The sequence below is a fragment of the Uloborus diversus genome, chromosome 10 (assembly GCF_026930045.1).
Source record: "Uloborus diversus isolate 005 chromosome 10, Udiv.v.3.1, whole genome shotgun sequence".
Classification (NCBI taxonomy): Eukaryota; Metazoa; Arthropoda; class Arachnida; order Araneae; family Uloboridae; genus Uloborus; species Uloborus diversus.
In genome coordinates this window covers 50,841,969-50,863,075 of record NC_072740.1, presented here as the reverse complement: position 1 = coordinate 50,863,075, position 21,107 = coordinate 50,841,969, and the positions used below count along the sequence as shown (strand labels likewise).

At 31.8% G+C, this 21,107-nt stretch overlaps 1 protein-coding gene across 4 annotated transcripts in view; it reads right to left on the bottom strand.

Moving 5' to 3' along the window:
• The window catches only part of LOC129231605 (ankyrin repeat and BTB/POZ domain-containing protein 1-like), a gene marked incomplete at its 5' end in the record, with an annotated part of 34,811 nt that overhangs the window by 2,173 nt on the left and 11,531 nt on the right, over positions 1 to 21,107 (bottom strand). For 2 of the 4 annotated variants that reach the window (XM_054865968.1, XM_054865969.1), the window contains 5 exon segments: positions 4,773 to 4,973; positions 5,544 to 5,708; positions 8,288 to 8,359; positions 11,635 to 11,747; positions 17,989 to 18,093. In XM_054865968.1, coding sequence (XP_054721943.1) covers positions 4,773 to 4,973; positions 5,544 to 5,708; positions 8,288 to 8,359; positions 11,635 to 11,747; positions 17,989 to 18,093 — 656 coding nt within the window. 4 annotated transcript variants of the gene reach the window in all.

The window sequence follows — 21,107 nt, the reverse complement described above, 5'->3', positions numbered from 1 at the left end:
CAACCTGCCTTCTGGGGTAGGCAACCTGCGCCACTGCCTAGGGCAACAAATTTCATGATGGCAAAATGTAAGGGGCAAAAAAAAACTAAAATCTGTTTCTCAGTTTTTTTTTTATTTTTTATTTGCAGCTCAATTGCAGCAATACATGGGAATATTCCCGATGAATTGTTTAGATAAATTCAGAAACTATTTTACTACAAAATGAAGTTACATAAATTAATTTTTAACTCTCCAGAAATCAGAATTAATGAACACGTGTAAATATTCACTTCTCAAATCAAATAGAGTTTAATAAAACCAGAATTGCATTAATATGAGCTGTAATTGTTCAGCTCTAAACATATTAAAAACTTAATTCATACATTTTCACATTATAACTTTGAATTTCAACAAATACACTTCTGTAACAGAGTGGACATACCTGATACAATTTGAATACTAAGGTGGTAGATAAGACTATTTTGTAAGATTATGTGAGGAAGCAAACACATAAATACGAAATTTTCCTTACATTAATTTTGTATTAATTTTAGTTTTAACTGAAATATATTAACCTCTGAAAAACATCGAGAGCAAACAAACTCGAAATGTACCTACTAATTTCGGCTCGGGTAAAGAGTTTACAATTAGATCAAAGTCAACAAAAAAAGAGCTATATACAGTTTTTGAGCAATCACGATTGCTTATTGCTTTCATTTGACTGTTTTTGGCGTGCTATCATTTTATTTTCCCACCGCCACCTTCCGCACCATCACCGTCGACCGGGTCCTCACGATGCTGCTCCTCTAGCGAAAGCCGTCTCCAGGTTGCATCCATGTCCTACACACACGTGCATACATACAAAACTACACACGCGCACATACATACACAACTACACACACACACGCACATACATACACAACTACACACACACACGCACATACATACACAACTACACACACACATACACACACACAACTACCCACACATGCCCCACACACAAACACACACGCCTACATACACACACTCGTGACTGCGAAAAACATAATTTGAATTCAAGATGTCAAAATTCAAATTAATTTTTTTTCTTTACTTACAGTTATTTGATATTTCAGCTGGTTTAAATGCGAAGAAATTGATTAGTCTACCTCCCATTCAATACCAGTTTTATGAAAGGTAAAAGCACAGAAACATATTAATGAAACCGCAAAAAAATAAAGGCAAGACAAAAAACAGCTTTTCTATTTTTTTCAGTCAGTTATTACGACAATATTCTGCACCTTTTAATATTTTATAAAAACAAGGATGTTGTTTAAACAAACAAAAAGAAAAAGCGTGATATATCCGAAAACTCGATATAACCAAGGTCATTAAAAATAATTATCCATCCAACATATACAATAGTTAGCATTCACTCTTTTTGACATGATTTTCAAATGGTTTTGATTGTAGTCAGAACGGTACAGTCAGCGTCAGAAAGGTACAAACATCAAATGGCAAATGAAGATGATCTTTCTTAACTACCACGAGATAAGAGTGAGCATTTCAATTACCCTCTTATTCCCAATAGGCGGTCTAATTCCTTTGATTTACCCTGCCTGCTGTCTCTCACTCATTGTAAAGGGGTTAGTACCAATACAAAAGAAAATGTCAAGTAGTTTACAAACTATCTTAAATTGAAATATTCTGGGGGCATGTACATTTGAATGACAGGAATAGTTGCTGCTTTTCTAGTGAATTCAGACGAAAAGAACCATCTTCGTTTTGCTCAGACAGAAAAAAGAAGAGACCTTTTCTGAGTAATACCAATATGTTTTCATAAATGGTTTCTAACTTAAAGCAAGGCTTTTTCTTTTTTGACTTTAATATTTCAGGAGACATGAAAAGAGCGATGTATCTAATAGAGCGATATAACAAGGGGCTACTGTACTAAAAGTGAAGTAAAGATTTCACCATTTCATTTTGCCTTACATTCTCCTACTAATTTGAGGTTGAATTTCCAAAAGAAAAGAATTTTCAAACTTGAGGCCAAAAATGATATAAAACTACTGGCAAATAGCAAACAGTTATTTTTATTATTTTTTTAACCTTAAGATTAAGTTTTTGATAAATAATTTCAAAAAGATAAAAAAAAGAAACGAACAATTAAGTGATTATTATTATAAGAGCTAGCAGTTTTTCTTTTAATGCAGCTAAAAATAATTTTTCAAGTACCAAAATTAATTCAACAATGAATGAAATAACTACTACTAATTATCAGAATAAATAATAAAATTAGTCATCCTAAGCTTTTATACAGAAAAACACCCTTTTTTTTTTATAATAATTGAAACATGATCTGGATGTAAAAAATTTGAAATATCAAACACAATCATTTGAAAATGTTATCTTTTTGTGTTAATTATTTTATTAACAAGACAACGAATATTTAATAATTTACTAAAGTAATATGTATACAATACTGCCCTAAGCACAGATTGGGTATCTGCACATTTTATCAAAATTGAGTTATTGTCACCAGGCGGTCATTAGTAGTTTGGTTCACCAAAATCTAAAGTTTTTTGGCGATTTGTAAATGCGAAATAAGGAAAAAAGTAACTGCACATTTTGCATAGGTTGCTATGGATATTTGAACATAAGGGACAAATACTAAGCCTTTATAGTGGTATCTGCGGCATTTACCCTGTTTTTACTTAGTAATTATGTAGGTACGATTTTTAAACCTTAGTAACGCAGTATTTAATAATGTAATAGTTTATTGTAACAGAGTACTGAAATATAGGTTACCTATTAATTGAATAGTTGATATAGGTCGATAATAAAAACTAATACTTCCTTGTATTAAGGTTTGTATAAATATTGTATAAACAAAGTTCTTCCAGACAAATGAATTTTAGGAATTTTCAGGAGTCAAAAGCAAAATTTTCAGGAGTAATAACACGAGCGGTTTTTACAAGAAAATTAGTTTCAGTAACATTTAATCTACTTTGCTGTCAAATTTTTAATTGATTAGTAATTTTTTTTCATGCACTATTCAATCAAAAAAAAAAAAAAAAAGAATTAAAAATTGGATTTAAAATATTTGAAAATAACAGGAATACACAAAATATTAGATATATTGGCATATTATCAGTACAAAATGTACTACAAAATAGCAATAGCACTACTAATTAGCAATATAGAAAATATGCTTAATAGCTGTTGCTGTTAACACAAAAACTAGCACATGCTTTTGGTTCGTTCTCTAGTGGCAGTTACAATCAGTTACCGTAATGGGCATGTTTGAACAGAGTAACAGGACAGTCGGTTTGAACACACACCATGTCTTTGCAAAAAGCACTGGGTGCTCTGTATAATAAGAGAATTTTGATTGGTTGCCGGCGATTCAATATGGCTGCCTAAACGGAGCTGACATGGAATTAAAATTAGCAATTGTTGTTGAAATTTATTTTTAGGAGGAGAGGGGGGAAATCAGGAGGTTAAAACAAAAATTCAGGAGTTTTAAGGGCTCTTAGAAGAAAAAATTAAATTTCAGGAGTTTTTCAGGAGGCTTACGAACCCTGGTCTAAATATTGTATAAATGTTTATTTACAATGCAAATTCTTAAAAATCAAATGCATGCAAAATATTCATATCCGATTCTTTTCTGCAAGAAAAAAAGAACACTTAATTCTACAGCCAAATATATTTTTTTGGCTACGCATCCTCTGCGTTGCAAACTATCTTCAGGCTCAGTAAATAAATCGAGAATATAAAATATTGTTGTTTAATGTAAATGATCACATAAAAATTAAACTTATTCTATTTATCCATTTTTGCTTTGAAATTATCAAGTATCCTCTGCTGTTAAAACTAACCAACATCCTCAATTAATGAACATAGATAACAGCAATATATTATGGTTTAGCAAGTTTCAAATGTCTAAAATTAAGAAGATTGTTTTTTTTTGGGGGGGGGAGGCATATTCTGTTATATTTGTATTTACAAAATAAAGTGACAACAATGTCTTTTAGACCCTTAAAAAAAAAAAAAAAAAAAGATGCTCTTGGTATTATTTAATAATACATTTAATCATGAATTTCTCATTTTAAGCTCCACTGCAGATATGATTTTTGCGCTTAACACGGCAAAATAGCCAAAATTTTAGGAAAGGAAAACTTCAAATAATGACAACAAATTTCAAATTTTCATATATTCTATTGCTATCATAACCTAACTTCTTAAAACACTGGTGAAACTTAATTATAATTTTTAGCAGTGGTATTGGCTTGAATAGTTAACATCCAAGTGGTAGGTTCAAATAGGAAACAAAAACAAGCAAGTTTCATAGAAGTTGATGCAATCAGATTTCCAAATGCTTTAAAAAAAAAATCGGGACTGATGTGTTAAACCATTTTTTTTAAGAGCTAAAATGCATATATTTTATGCCTAATCCGAACAATTTGATAAATATATTTGTGTGTTTTAAAATGCAAAATCCATGACCAATTGTCAGTTTCCATGATGTTTGGGCTTTTTTTGCAGAAAATCATGACTTTCCATGACCAAATTTGATCATGGTGAAAATCAATGCCTTACCATGATCTTCCATGACTTTCCAGGTGTGCAGATAGCCTGTACTTCACTGGCCTTAATTTTTTATCTTTAATTCCTTCAGTAACAAATGAAAAACATATAAGAGGTTATTGTACGTATGCATGTACTGTATATATATATAGAGAGAGATCAATGTTTTTGGTCATCAGTACAAAAATGACCCATTTAAATATAATATTTCTGTTTCTTCAACTTACTTCTTCTAAGTGTATTGCCATGTATTCGGTGCATTGAGTTTCTAAGCGTGGAAGATTATATAACCTTGCCACTTGAAGTATTTCAACAACATTATCAACACTTAAGTTTTCTCCAACAAGAGTTGAGCACTGTTTCTTTAGCCCTGTTAAAATGAGCATATCAGCAAGAGACAAAAGGTCTAACACGTCATCACGATTTATCTATATGATGAAAAGAAAAGGGTCAATTAAAAACATTAATTTTCAATGGAAAAATATTTGTTTTGCCACAACTATATATTGTCGCCTCAGAGCAACACTAAGACATCTACTCCCAGGAATAACACCAAAATATCCTACTGTTACTCTGAGGTGGCGATATGTATAATATGAAAATAAAAAATACACATGAGAAATGCTAGAAATTTGATTAAGTTGCATTTGTAATAAATACTAGATCCTGCATATTCATATTTTATTTAAATATCAAAATAGAAGTTGTTTATACATTTTTCCCCTTAAAAGCTGTGAGCTTGAGCACTAAAATTGATCAGTCAAATAAAATTATCAAATGTTCCCAGCAAAAGGAATACTTGAGAAAAATTTCTGACATTGTTACAATAAAAAATTATTTGTCTTTTACAAGGCAGGTTGTTATTTACTGGTTATTTCTTATTAAAACAAAGATGAAGTGAAATGCTTTACTCTAGAAACATTTTTAATGAATGTATTTTTGAAAATCAAAACACTTTTAAGATGAATTAATCTAAAAAACAAAACTTTTCTACTAACCTCAACTGTATTTGTGTATATATATTGTAATATGTATATAAATAAATCTGGATTGATATCTGTTAATTTGATAGCATGAATTTTTGATTCAGCACGTTCTTCAACTTCAGAAAAATGATCAAGTAGTAATGCTTTAAAGTATTCACATCTTCCACTAATGAAAACCTAAAAAAAAAATAATAAATAAATAAAATAAACATATAAACATCAATGCATGCACACAAACAGACTTCTATGTAGAAAATGTCTCCAATTAAGGAATTTTTCCAAAGACAAAAAATATTTTAAGAATTTTCTTGTAAAAAACCTCAAATAACAAAATGTGTTCCATATTTAAACACTTTCTTGTAATGTATTTTCTTTAATTCTATTTCTCAAGTATTTCCTTTTATTTTTCCACATTTTATGATGTTTCACAAAAGAAAACTAGTTTTTCATGGCTTTTTCAAAGAAAGTCCCCTAAGAAGCTGTGAAAACTGTTGTCATTCATTAATTTTCACTTAACATCTGTGTGCCTGCAAACTTAGCTATCATAATAAAAAAAAAATAAAAAAAAAAATAAATAAATAAAAAAACATAGAATAGAAAATGGGCCATTAAATTATTTTTGTTCAAAATATTTAAAAACATGTATTTATCTCCCACAAGAACAATTGATGATTCAAATGCTTTCTTCATCTTTTTTACATCTTTTCCAATGAGAAAAACTATAGTAAATGAATATAATATTCTTAAAAAGAAAAGTAACCAATTCCACATGATAGCTAGACTGAATTAAAATTTATTTAGCCATTAATAAAAAAGAAAGTAATCCATGGCTGGCGAGTCTAGGTGTCATGGTCTCATTTTCTTTCCTTTACTTTGTTGTCTAGATTTTTCTTGCATTTCAATATTTCACTATGTTTTAATAAATACATGCATAGATACATACATATATATATATTTATACAGTGGAACTCTGATTTTAGTTATTCTGTCAGACAAGTGATCAAAAATGTACCAAGCGGGAAAACGTAAAATCGGGGCAGGATTAAAATAGAAGTCTATTGTTTGAAAATAGACTTTTACCCATTGAACTAATAAAAGAAATGTTTAACCTTTGTTTTTTCTTTTCAGAAACAACTTCATCATTAGCACATTCTATACTAATGATTTTTTGCAAATTTGCTTCATTGTTTGGTTGCCAATTTGCTCGTTGGTTGGCATTTGCAAATAAAAATTATTTTGTGAGTTTTATGCTTTGCATCGCTTGATCAGCTGTGGGAACATCCTCTATAATTTCAACTTTGTCTTTATCATATTCATTACAATCTTCAGAAGGGAAGTATGATGTGGCAATACGATATGAGTCATTGACTTCTGGAAGATTTGCAAGAAGAACATCAGCAGTTCTGGTCTTTAATAGGAACCATACATGGTTTTCAAACTTGCTTGTAAATGAAGGACCATGAAAAACTATGCAGAAATGTACCAATAACATCTCCATTAAATTAATTTAAATATAATTAAAACGTACATGCCAACATTTGTAGGGGAAAAAACAGGAGATTTCACAAAAGGAAAATAGATGACTAACCAGCGACATATTTCAATTCAAAATTATTATATATTACGAGTTTAAATACCTTGGACATGAAATTTAAAATGCAATGGGGATTTTTCTGAGATTTTTAGCCAATTGGTAACAGCTATAAAATATACTGTTTTTTTTACAAGATGCATAAGGATTGAATTTCCAAACACTTCATGCAATTTTTGACAAAGCAAAGCGCTTTCTGGGGCATGAAGATGTGAAAAGTTCCCAAAAAATATATTTTTACTGAACAAGTTGGAAATTTTAAAAATTCTTATTACATGTCTTAAATTAATTCTTTTAATGTACCTGAATTTGACACCTCTTGTTTCAAAAATGAAAACAATAAAAGATTTCTTTTGAGAAAATTCAGATATATCGAAAATATCAAATTTTTGCAGGATGCAAATCAAATCAGAGTAAATGGAGTACTTAGCAGCTATGGCATGTGCTTTTTTGGTGTACATATTATACTTAGGAAAAAAATGGTGCATAATTGCACATAAATGTATTTCTGCAGCAAGTAGGTGCACAAAACCAATCTTACACTCTCGGTTGCAGAGCTCCAATCCCAGTAAAGAAAATTGGTTTTTCAGTCACAATGTTAATGCACTACTTGAAGTTTAATGACCATGGTCATTGGTAGATGTATGAAAATTATGGAAGCCATCTACTGAGAAGAAAGTGAAATGTTTTGATGATTGACAGCAAACACATTCTCAAATTTTATTTCCTTCACAAGTTGAAAAAAAAGCTTCTAAAAATGTGAGAAAATTGCAAAAAAAAGAGGGGGGGGGGGGATTGGAAGATGGGTGTGAAAAACAGGAGTTTCCCATTATATCCCATAGAGTTGGCAAGCATGTTAAGAGGATTTTTTAAAGCAATATGAAACATGCCTCCAAGGAAAACAAACCAATGTGCTGAAAGAGCTTGTGACATCAAGAAACTTTCCTCAGTGCGTTCATTCTGCTAGAGTCTGGTATGCAACTGAAGAGCTTTGCATTGCAATGGCAGAGCATGAGAACACGTAACAAACATAATGTTTATACTGTTTTTGTTTTACATCCCTTTACAACTGATTCATATCTTTTGCCCAACTTTGTATAAAGAGAGAGTGAGAGAGAAAGGGTAGCGAACACCAATGTTTATTTAGAATGAAATTGATATTTACCTTATGACAAGCAAAAACTTGATCTTGCAGCTGTATGTGTAAATCCGCGAATTCAGCTCCATCAAAGTCGCTCTGAAAATTATATAATTTCTTTAGACACAACTGAAATGCATGACAGAGATAATTCAGTTGAAATACAGTAACTTACAATATGCTAATGGAGGGAAGGAGAACATAATCAAACACAAACATGTATTCAAAAAACGTCAATTTATTACAAAACTTACACATTGGATAATGACTAGATTAACAATATACTTTTATTTTTCATGTAAATTCATTTGCTTGACTTTTTGCTTCGAACTAATTCGTTTTTCATAAACAATATCTTTACACAAGGTGATAAATCACCTTACTCCTCATAAGATCGCTTTTTCTGGCTAAGGAAGAGCAATTATTTGGATCAGAAGATCTCAACAGTAGGAAGGAGTGGGTAGAAAGAACATCTAAGCAAACATGAGATTAGTGTTTCAGGTTTTTGCTCTGAAAACATTCTGTATCTGCTGCTAACAAATTACATAAGTTCTTAAAGAAAATAATTATGTCTCTTTTACTACATTCCATAAGTTATCAGCATGAATGAAGAGATTGCAAAAGATGGCAGATAACCCACAAAGCAGATAATTGAAAGGTTACTGGAGGAAAAAAAACTTAGTTGTTGAAAAATACACAAAAATAAATAAATAAAACACTCCACTATGTCTCCTTATAATTTTATTTCAAGTTTAAGACTGTGTGCCACTAAGAAAAGAGTATTGCCACCCCACTTTTTGAATAATTGCCTTCACAAAGAAACATAAAATATGCCAATTAAATATAAATAATCTATTCCATAAAATAAAATGCATACAATTTTTTTCAAGTGGAATTACCATATCAAAAAGAATATCAATAGCAGTTTTAATAGTAAATTTTTACGTTCAAAATAACTAAGAGCAGGTCATTAATACTTGGATCTACCAGGCAGAAACTTAAGCCATTTTGCCATACGTAAATAACAGCTTAGAGCAAGGCATAACTGGTAAGATTATAAGAGTCTTCTCTGATAGCCAAGCTGTGTTAAAAGCTCTGGATCGGTACTGCTTCTCAACCAAGATAGTATAGGAGTGCCACAATGGATTGGTAACACTAGCCAGTAGTAATAAGGTTTTCCTTTACTGGGTTTCTGGTCACCATGACATTGTGGGCAATGAATTAGCTGACCAATTAGCTAAGCAGGGTTCCATTACACCATTTGTAGGACCTGAGCCTGCCCTTGATTTGCCCTACAATACAGTCAGGAATACTGCAAGAACCTAATTATGGGTGAATCGTATGTTAGGTGGCTTAGTCTGACTCTCAGAGACAGGCAAAGTTCTTAACCAGCTGCCAGATCCAGGGAAGCAGCTTGGTCTGAGTAAGAAAGAGATTTCAAGTCTGTTGGGCTACTAACTGGACATTGCTCTCTTGATAGGCACCTTAATCTGATGGGCGTTACTGACAATCCATCGTGTAGAGGATGCCAAATGGCAAAAGAAAGCTCTATTCATGTACTATGTAAATGTGACTATTATTCTGCACAAAGATTTGAACATTTAGGATACCACTATGTGAATCCTTGGGTACTGCCTAATATCTCAGTTAGACAACAGCAGAAATTCGCTTATGCTATTGAGTGCTGGTCCTAGCGGGGACAGTACAATAGACCAGTGGTTGCAGTGCCTTGCGCTCTTTTCAAGAATCCCCTTTTTCACTTCATACTTCATTCATTCTGGTCCAGAACCCAATTATTTATTTTGTACCAAATTACTTATTATCATCTACATATTTTAATGCATCTATATTATTAAAACAAGTGTGCATCTGTCTGTGTGTATCTCTATCTCCTCTGAACTTGCAATATCCACTAAGTCAATACTAGTACCGTTGGATACAGGACATCCAGGGAAAGCAATTCCTCCTTGTCTCACCCCTCTAAAACTTAAATGGATTGAGATAAGGGGTTGAAGGATATCCAGGGATGTCCTGACACACTGAAAAATATCAACTGCTCTCCCCCAAAGGTGGCTTTGAGTCACTGCAGGAGGGGAATGAGGGTTGGTGAGTGAAGTGAGCAGTGGGCAGAGCCACCAAGTATTACATATAAATAAATATACTGACTTCAACAGAAAAGAAAATACACAAATATATTTTTTACTATAGAACTAATTTTGCTAGCAGAAAAATGAATTAAAAAGACTTATTTCAAATGCAAAGTAATTTTTAATATCTTTAGCTAGTAGAAAAAGATGCTTAAGAATAGAAGACTCCTTTAAAAGTAGCTTAAAAAAACTTGCTTTTAAAGATATTAAAAATGCTTCAACTAAAAACATAATATGGTATTAATTTTTAAACATAAAATATGATTGTATTATTATTAATAATAATACTGTGAAACAAAGAATTCTGTGAAAATTCATGCTGTTATTTTCAATAATTGTCACATTGCTCTCTGGGTTTCTTTCAGGAAGAAACTATAATATGAAAATACTAAGAACAATTTAAAAGTCTTAACATAAAAGGAGACTTTTATGAGAAAAAATATTTATCAATGTTCTATACAGCAAAATTCACCACAGTATCATTTTTTGTTATTAAATTAGGTTTCTACTGGACATACATTTATTGAATGAAACATTTCTTTCAAAGCTCTAACTAACATTTGAATGGTTCAAAAATAATTTCAAAAAATTTCATATTTCAGTATATATTCTATAAAAATAAATATGTAATCCAAGAAATATTTTCTTTTAATTTGACATAAATAAGTCTATTTTAATAATAATAACATTGCTACTAATGCTTTGTAATGATAACACATATTTTTAAAATGTGCGTAGCTGCATTGATTCGAGTGCAGCTATACAAGTTGAAAGTTTGAATAAAGTGCTGTAAAAATGAGCGGCTGGGATTGGTTACTTGTAGTCTTGCTTCTTCTCTTTTATTTTACTTACAAAAGTAATAGCTGTTCCTATGACAATTACCCATTACTCTTGTCCATATGCCCCTGTTGGTAATGCAGATAAAAAATGTGGTAAAATTATCTGCCCGTTTTTATGAAGAAAAAATATTGAATTTTAATAACTAAGCACTGGCATATTGAAATACTTTTCTGTTAACATCTTCAAGCCTCGTAAAAAGTCATGGGTCAAATTTTTAGCAATTAGGTATAATGCAAAGTTTGATTCAGTTAACTATTTTTTATAATTTAGCAATGAAAATTTATAATAAATCATGTTATTTCTAATTTTTACTCGGTAAATTAATAATAATAATTAATTTATTCAACTAAAAATAGGGTACATTTTCAAATTTGAAAAAATACAAACCATGGAGTTATATTCCTTATATTTCTTTGGTAGAGCAGATAAAAACAGTTTATAGAAATCTTTTTTGTAAAATTCTTGGTTAAATTCAATTGTAAAAGATGTTCTTTTTCTCTCTGAAAATTAAAAAAATATATATTATTACTTGATTTAAACATATCTGAGATAAAAATTTTCATTGTTTTATAACATCACATGTAAATTTTATGTCTGTATGGAGAAAATTGCTTAATACTTATTTTAGTGGAAGATATGGGGATTACTTTGTAATATTTATATGAAGAATATTTTTTCCTTCTACTACCTAGGTATATATAAAATATTTCAACCCTCAAATTCATTCTATATGATTCTTGTAAACTGTAGTACATGAGTATGAGAAGCATGCAAATTCTTGCACATTTCGTGCATGTTTAATTCTCCCTACTCCAAAGTATAATTTACCACTGTTTTGTACACATCTAATGTTTTCTACTAAACATTTTAGTGTTTAGATAGCATTCACAGGGGTCAGAGTATGGATTTTTTTTTTTTTTTTTTTTTTTTTTTAAGGACACAATTTTAACAATATCATAGGACATTTTTAGGACAGAAAATATCAATTGAACAAAACTCCATTATTTTAAGCATGTGCTTCGTTTTTGATTTGATCTCTAAATTTTCTTTACTATAAAGCATATGTATATCATAAAGTTTTCTCTTTTCATAAGATCAAAAGAACTACATTACACATGAAGAGAAGTCTTGTGCCATCAAATAGAATTTTTTGGAAGGAAGTTAAGAGTGTCACCACTACTTTTTTGAACTAGCTGCTGGAATCAACCTCCACCCTCAGTCAATTTAAATTTTAGGAAACATTCTCATAGGAGTGGAATATATTCGTATATTTTTAAGAATAAAATTTACTTAGAATTGGACAGTTGCTCCTTTTCACTAACCCACTTTCTAGTTTAAAAAAAAATAAAAGAAAGAAGTTTAATATCTAGTAAAAAAAAAAGCTAAAAGAAAAAAAAAGGGTCAAAAATTACAAATACAGTAAACTCCTGATTATTGGTTGTCAGATTATCCGAGGTCCGGATTATTCATGGGACTTTTCACATTTTTTTAGTTCCTTAATGGTCATTAAATGTTTTTGAACTAATGATTGTTTTATTGTTCGCTTTTAGCTTTTATGTATGTTTTTTTACATTCAATGTTAGTAGATGCAATGTAACAATGTTTTCAGCTATAATTTAAATGAATGTGAGAGTGTTAGTCATATTTTTTAGCTATTGTATACGCTAGTATCATTTTATACCTATTATTCGAATTATCCGCAGTTACTGTGCCACCCTATTCCGGGGATAATCAAGAGTTTACTGAAAAAACGAGCTGATGTGTGCATCACATGACTTCCTTTTACGCCAATTTAATGATAATGGCGCTTTGGAGTAAGCAAGGAAACACTAAATATTTTCGCCCCTGGTTTCTTGCTAACTGAAGCAAAAAAAAAAGTTTTACAGATTTATTTCCCCATTATTGGAAATTTTAATGTGATTCAATGGTTAACTCTTTAAATATCACCAACATTGGCCAAATTAAAACCAGATTTAAAAATTAAAAAAAAATAATTGAAAAAAAAAATCGCCAAATTTTTTGCCAAGTTGGTAACAAAACTTGGAGGCCAAAAGCTTGGCGATAAGTCGCCAAGTGATTGACAAATTTTAACACAACTTGAGTTAGCATTAAAATTAACAATGATTCCCCCCCCCCGGAAAAAAGGTGTAAAAGACCCCCTTAGGAACATCCAAATGCAACCAAAAAGGGAAGATGCACAACTAGAGTACACTAGGAGTCTACATACCAAACTTCAACTTTCTAGGACATACCGTTTTTGAGTTATGCGAGGCACATACGCACATACATACGGAGGTCACGAGAAAACTCGTTGTGATTAACTCGGGGATCCTCAAAATGGATATTTCGGGTGTCTGTACGTTCCTAGGCATATATCCACATGTGGTCGGGTCCAAAAAAAAAAAACTCAACATTCATTCGGGGGTGAGCAAAATGGAAATTAAGGCAGATTTTTGATTGAAAACTTTTTCGTGAATACAATACTTCCTTTTTTTGTAAAAGGAAGTAAAAAAGGCAAGTTGTTTCAATGAAAATTTAAAAATTAAACATTTTTCCTGCATTCTGAGAGTCATGAGGAAAACATGTGTTGTCCCCATTAGCTTTTGAGAGAATACTCTGAACAGAACAAAATGTTTTTTTTTCAACCATTTGCATGTAGTCACTGATACTGTTTGTACACACTTAATTAAAGTTTACATTTCAAAAGTATATTTTGTTTTACTCTAATTGATGTGTACAAGTCTATGTTTTTTACAAGTATTGATGGTTGAGACAATATAAATTTTTTAATTTCTTTTTTCTATTTGATAGTTTGCAAACAATGTAGTAACAGGTCTTTTATCCACATCATACAGTTTAGTGTATTATCTGAAGAAACTTAAGAGCCTTATTGTTTTCATTTTGTGGTGACACTGGAGTGACAGCCTACCCCATGCAGCTCTAGACAGACAAAGGATTTCTTGCACAATCAAGCGCACATGACTTCAAATGGAACTACAAGATGCAAATATTAAAAAAAAAAATGATTAAGACTACTAGATGAAATTTGGGTCAAATTAAGTGGAACCTTCTCTTTTTCTGCAAAAATGTAGTGCAAAACGATGAAAATTTTAGTACATTAAGGACAAGGTTCCTCCTCTAGGATCACGAAAGTTGTTTAACATTTTTTAGTACACCGGTTTTTAAAACTTTCGCAGCATAGAGTTTGTGGCCTTTTCTTCTCTTTAACATCACTAAAGCTTGTCTATAACTTTTTTGAAACTTCAATTTCTTAAAATTTTTGGGGAGAGAGTTCAAAAATTCATTTTTACCCTTAATGTCATCAAAGACACAAAAATTTTCCAAGGGAATGTCCCTGGATCTCCTCTCTCCCTTACATTGCTAATGTAACGATTGTGTCAAATGCATTTCTAGAAGTTCACATTCTAAAATTTTACAGGGGAGAACTCCTGGTGCTTCCCAGAATATGTCAAGTGCCCCTCCACTCCCACCCCCTGGAAGAAAAAAAATTCAGCAAACACTACCACACAAAAAGAAAAAATAGAAACAGGACAACTTAAGACTAATTTTGAAAAATTTCCAGGGGAAGTCCCCAGTCTCATACTTTCCTAATAGTCATCAAAGGTGGCCCTTAACCTCACTCCCCTTAATATCATCAAGGATCCTTTAAAGAAAAATTTTTGGAAAGCAAATTTTGAAAAATTCCCGAGAAGAGTTCCAAATCCCATCTTACCAGCTAACAATTACAGGTAGCCTACAATAGTATTTCTAGTACTTTAATTTTCAAAATCTGAACTGAACTCGAGCCTCTCATCACATACATCATTAAAGATCATCTAAAATTTCATTTTTGGAATCTTAATTTCAAAAAATTGCTGGACCAAAGTCCCTTAACTTCATTGCATCCACTATCATTACCAAAGATGGCCTTAATTGCATTTTCAAGGCTTCAATTTTGAAGCATTTCTGAGGATGTTCAAACCTCCTGTCCCCCTAACATTACCAGAAATTGCCTAAAATTGTGTTTTTAGAGTTTAAATTGTGGAACTTTTTCTGGGGAAGAACCCCCGTATCCCCTAGAATTTGAAAAGCATTTTCAGGTAAAAATCCTTTGTAAGACTAAAAGCAAAGAAATGCAAACCCAGTAAAATTTACATTTTACAGTAAACACCTTTTTTAACAATTATGATGTTTGGGTTCTGCTATTAGTTGCTTTTTTATGGGAACGATAAAATGAAATAATTTTCAGAAACTTAAAAAAGAACAAAAGATTTTAAAACACATATTAAACCAACCCAGGGGTGTATACAGGAATTTATTTCAGGAGAGGGCAAGTCAAACATTAAGAGGACTTGATAAAGTGTAGTTTCAAAATATTAAAAATTTTCATCCAGAGTTGGAAATTTTGAATTCATTTCAAAGGTGGGACTCTCAGGTAAACCTCTAATTCTTAAAATGTCCCCTCCCTTAGGAGCAAAAGGTCTGAAACTGAAAGCAACATAACATAATGTTTTTTTTTTTCAATTTCCTTATAATAGTAACAAATCTCAATCTTTAGGTCAGTTTAAAATCAACCAACACTATGAGGCTGCGACAATTCCTTTATGCTCAGACCAGTTTCTTAAGCAAATCTGCCATTGATGTTCAAGCTGAAGCTTTATTGACTACTCTATTTGCAAATTCTTACCATTAAAAGAAGGTAAAAGCATTCAGAAAGCCCCTTAAAGTTCATAAAACAAGAGTGTGGTCCATAAGGATTGCAACTTTTCTCTATGCCTATTTTGAGAACATAAGCCAAAAGCTACAGGATACTAATTCTTGAAATCTACTTTCTTGTAGAAGGTTGGGGTTATAGTACTGGCAGAAATTTCAGCTAATAAGGATTATACATTTGAAACAAAAAGTGTTCTTTATTATTTAATGTTTGAGATGATAATCAAATTTAAGACTGAGATACTTTTTAAGATGTTACAAGTTCATTTTTGAATAATTGGTTAAGATGATATCATTTTCAGTAGGTTACACGTGCTATTATTACACGTATATAACCTATTTCATAGGCTACACATGCTATTATACGTGGTATTTTCAGTAGGGCTGTAACCTACTGAAAATACCACGCCTTGTCTTCAATCTGCGAGTTGAACAGAACCATTGCTTCGGTCACTCGGCTGGTTTGTGCTAATTCTATATTAGCTACGTTTGGCACGCTTTGCTTCCTTAAGAGGTTTTCCACCTCCAGCTCAGTCACTTGCTATGCCGGGCTGATGAGTGCTAATAAGCACGAAGCTGCAGTCCTTGGCAGGAATGACTGAGCTGGCGGTGTATTTCATGTAGGATAATAGCAGTCCAAGTACATTTTTAGCAATTACTTGAAACTTTCAAAGGACAAAATTTCAAATAAATAAGGATAAAGATTGTTATGTAGACTAAAAAATTAAAATTAATGGTCAGCAGCAAGTAGGGTGTGTTCTGAAATTAGTACGACTTATTAAAATATATATATGTAGGTGTGTGTGTGTGTATATATATATATATATATATATGTGTATATATATATATATATATATATATATATATATATATATATATATATATTCATGAGAATAGTACAACTGGTTAGAATTTTTCAAAGTAGCACCCTTCCGCATTCACACACTGCTGCTAACAAGTTTTCCAGTTTTTGTATGCCTCCAGAAACACCTTGACCGGGATATTGTTTAGCTCCCTCGTCACAACCTGTTGAACTACCTCTACTGAGCTGTGATGCTTCTCCTTGAGTACACTGTCAATAACTACATTGTCCAAAACTTCAGGGTCCTCATTCACATGAAGACAATCCTGCCAGATTGATTTCTGATTGCCTTTTTGCTCCTCTGCCAACACTCAGGGCACAAACTTTGCTCACACTTTCCTCATTACCCATTTTTCTGTCACAATCTCAAAAATACGCGGTTTAGGAACACTCAATTCATCAGCAATCATTCTGATACTCATTCTACAATCACTGTTCGTAAATTTTTCACTCGCAACACTTTTTTGTTGGTCTTCCTGGTTGAAAGGCATCTGGAGAGGTCGTCGTCCTCCACTCTTTTCTTACCTACTTGAAACAGCTTATGCCTTTCAAAAACACCCAATCTATCCATGGAAGAATCTTCCTAGGCCTCCTTCATCATCTCATGAGTCTTTTTGCCTGTTTTACCAAGATTTACACAAAATTGTTATCCAATTTTGTGTAGCCTCTGGAGCATATCACTGCTCCAGAAAGCATTCCATGATTCTCCATGACAGGACGTTTTAACAAGGGTACACAGTACAAGCAACCTGCTCTTTTCAATGGCTGAGAGATGACTTCTAATTTTTTCCAGTGTTCCCAATATCCCCCTCCTTGAAAAAGATCGGTGTACTATTCTCATGAAAGAGGTACTTGAAACGTGCTGGCACTCGTTTCAAGCACCCCTTTTTTACTTGATACTTCATCCCCCTCCTCCAATTGCACCTGAACAGACCACCTTTCATCTGCCTCTTTGCTTAGAAAAAAAAAACCAGCCCTAAAGCTTTTGGAACACATCCTGTAAAGTATGTTTTTACTTAATCAAAAAAAAAGTTATTTGAAATTGGTTCAATTTTTTTGAAAACATACATGGTATAAACATATAACATTGGAGCTGTAAAAATGTTAAAACATCAAATTAACTATAATTTAACAAACAAATTTTAATACATATTCAACAAACTTACTCCTTTTTAATCTCTTCTCAATTTCAATAACTAAATTGTTGAAACCAAAATCATTTATAAAATGTAGAAAAGCTTCAATATCACTTATATCTAAATCCAGTACACCTATACAAAACATAAAATAAATAAATAAATAAAAAGAACATAGTACAGTATACCCTTTATGTGGTTTAAGATTTGACACCTTTATTTTATTTCATGTGGATGCAGCAATTCAAAACAGATAACATTTTCCTCTCTTTCAAAATCAAAACTCCTAAAGATTGCAGATTACACGTAATAAACTGCCTTTTGGAGTGCTAATAACCAAACTTGTGCCTCTGGAGTCATTTTATGCGATTGGTGCCAGAACCCTTTCCAGAAGTAAAGTTATTAAACTCACACAGTTCAGAACTCACCGGAATAAGAGCTTTAAGGAGTGACAAAGGAGGTCAAAACCAACGAGGGTACCGACTTCGGTGACACACAACTACAAACGTTCACATTGAAAATTTTGAAACTACCTAGACATTTGAAATGATCTTTCTGATTTCTTAGTGAAGGAAGATTCTATCATTGAAATGTCGCAAATGATCATGGATGCGTAAATGTTCTGCAAAGAATTAGAGAGAAAAATTCTTAATGGTTCCTAAAAGACTAGCATAGTCAGCTCTTCTTTATAAACAGAACACGAAATTAGTTTATGTTTTCTTTATGCATGTTGTGCATAAAAATCGACATAAGTATACATTAAACTTCTTATGCAATTAGTCTTCACTAGAATGAAGTGTTTTTTTATCTACAGAACATAACCCTTATTTTAACACTGCTATTAGGTCTCAATTTACGTGGTTTTGATTTACGCAGCATTTCCGTGGAATGTAACCGCCACATAAAACGAGGGTCTACTGTATATGAATAATTTAACACTTGAAAATAATGCAACATTCACACTGCATCCACACATCCGTCACCGACGTATGCTTTTCTCCCTAAAACCAGTTTTCGGTCAGCGTTGCCATGACAGCATGCCGTATTCTACGGGACCCGTCGACGGGACGAGAAGCCAGATATCTGACGGCTCTGACGTCCGTAGAGTTAGGCGTCGCATTTCATTGGTCTCCAGGAGATGATCACGCTCTCTCTATTGGGTGAGAGACTGACATGTGCCTTTTTTGCGTTCGCAAAGTATGAATGCTTCACCCTTTTTGGAAAACGTTACTCTGTACGCTTTACGTGACGAACGTGATGTGCGGACGCTGTATGAATTACACTTAACTTGACAGATCATTAAGAATACAATTTTTAAAAATCTGCACTACTTCAAAAATTATATAACATTAAAGGTTTTTATGCCATGCAAGTTTCATTTATAAACACCTATCTTCAACAAATATAAATTGGCTAACAGACCATTAGCTTTCTAGAGACAAAAACAAATTTCAAAAGTAATTGTCAATACAAATGTACATTTGATATTTCTAGATGGGAAAAATTACTCTTTCTAAATGGGATAAAAATAACTAAGGAAAAAAAATTCTTAGAAGCAAAGATCTTCAACCTGGGCTGAGATAATCTTAAGATTCCCTGAAATTTTGATGGGTTTACTGCAAGTGATCACTACTTGCCTCATCAAAAAGCCAAAATTATTTACTTCATATATATATATATATATATATATATATATATATATATATATATATATATATATATACATACAGGGTGTTCCATTTTAACATGCAAGATGTCTATTTTCGCAACTGTTAGTTTTAGATGCAGACTTCAAATTGCAAAAATGTTAAAAATCAGATGCAGAGTTAAGATACTGAAAGTTTGAAGAAAAAATAAAAATGAGTCAAAAAATACAAAATTTAACTTTTTATACAGGCCCTAGGTCCTCTAACTTATATTTAGAGAAATAATCTCCATTGAAACTATAACTTACATGAAAAAAAAAAAGACATTTGTGCAACCAAAATTTAAGGAGATATTTCAGTTCAAAGTTTTAAGGGACCATACAGAAGGTGAGATTGAAACTTATTGCCCTTTTAGAAGAATGACAGGTTGTCAAAGCAAAAAAAAAAAAAAAAAATGTGACGTTTATATTCTTCATTGCTATTCAAAAATATAAGCAAATGTTATGCCGTAATTCCCAAAAACACACTACAAAACCTCGAACAGTTTGAAAAACCACTTTATGCACACATATTATTTTAAACACTTGTTAATTGCTATATTTTCCCCCAAAAGGTGTTATTGACGGCGAGTGTAAAGTGGTGTAAGTCACAAAATGCTGCGTGTAACATCTCGGTGAATATTGGTCGTACTAATTTCAAACTTTTTGCATTGGAATTATTTTTCAGTGGAGATTATTTCCCTAAGCATAAGTTAGGGGACCTGGGGCGCGTATAAAAAGTTAAATTTTGCATTTTTGGATTAATTTTTATTTTCACTTCATACTTTTAATATCTTAATTCTGCATCTGATTTTGAACATTTTTGCAATTGAAAGTATGCATCTAGGACTAAGTGTTGCACAAATAGAGGTCTTGCATGTTAGATAATCTGTATATTTTTGGATGTGGGTCATTCCAAAAAAAATTAACAAATTTTCATAAATATTTGTGGTGATTTTGATGAAGTTTGGTAGATAATATGTACCAATATTCCGTAACCCTTAACTGTTATATGTTTTTCTTGGAAAAATTTTATTCCTGAGATATAGCTATTTTTTGTGCTGTGGATGAGTGAAATTCGGCACTTTTGATCCTTTTTCTAAAAGCTCTAGTGAATTTATTTAAATTATTAGAAAGATCAAACATAGCTTATTGTAAAGGTGAAAGAATCAACTTTTGATTGTGCATAAAAAGAAATGATTTAAAAGTTAAGCCTAATTAGACATTTTTTGTTGTCAAATCATGGTTGAAAAATGCCGTTTTCGTCATTTCGAGCATAAAAAAGCCAATGAGGGACTTACAGTAGGAAGCTAATTTTTTTCCCTGTAGTAGTTACTTATGCATACTAGAAGCACAGACGAAAATAGGTTGATGCTAGTAGTTCATGATGAAAAAATTGGGTGAGCTAAAAAAAAAAATAGAAAAATGGGCTTTTTCACTACCCAAAAAACAGGATTTTTGTTAG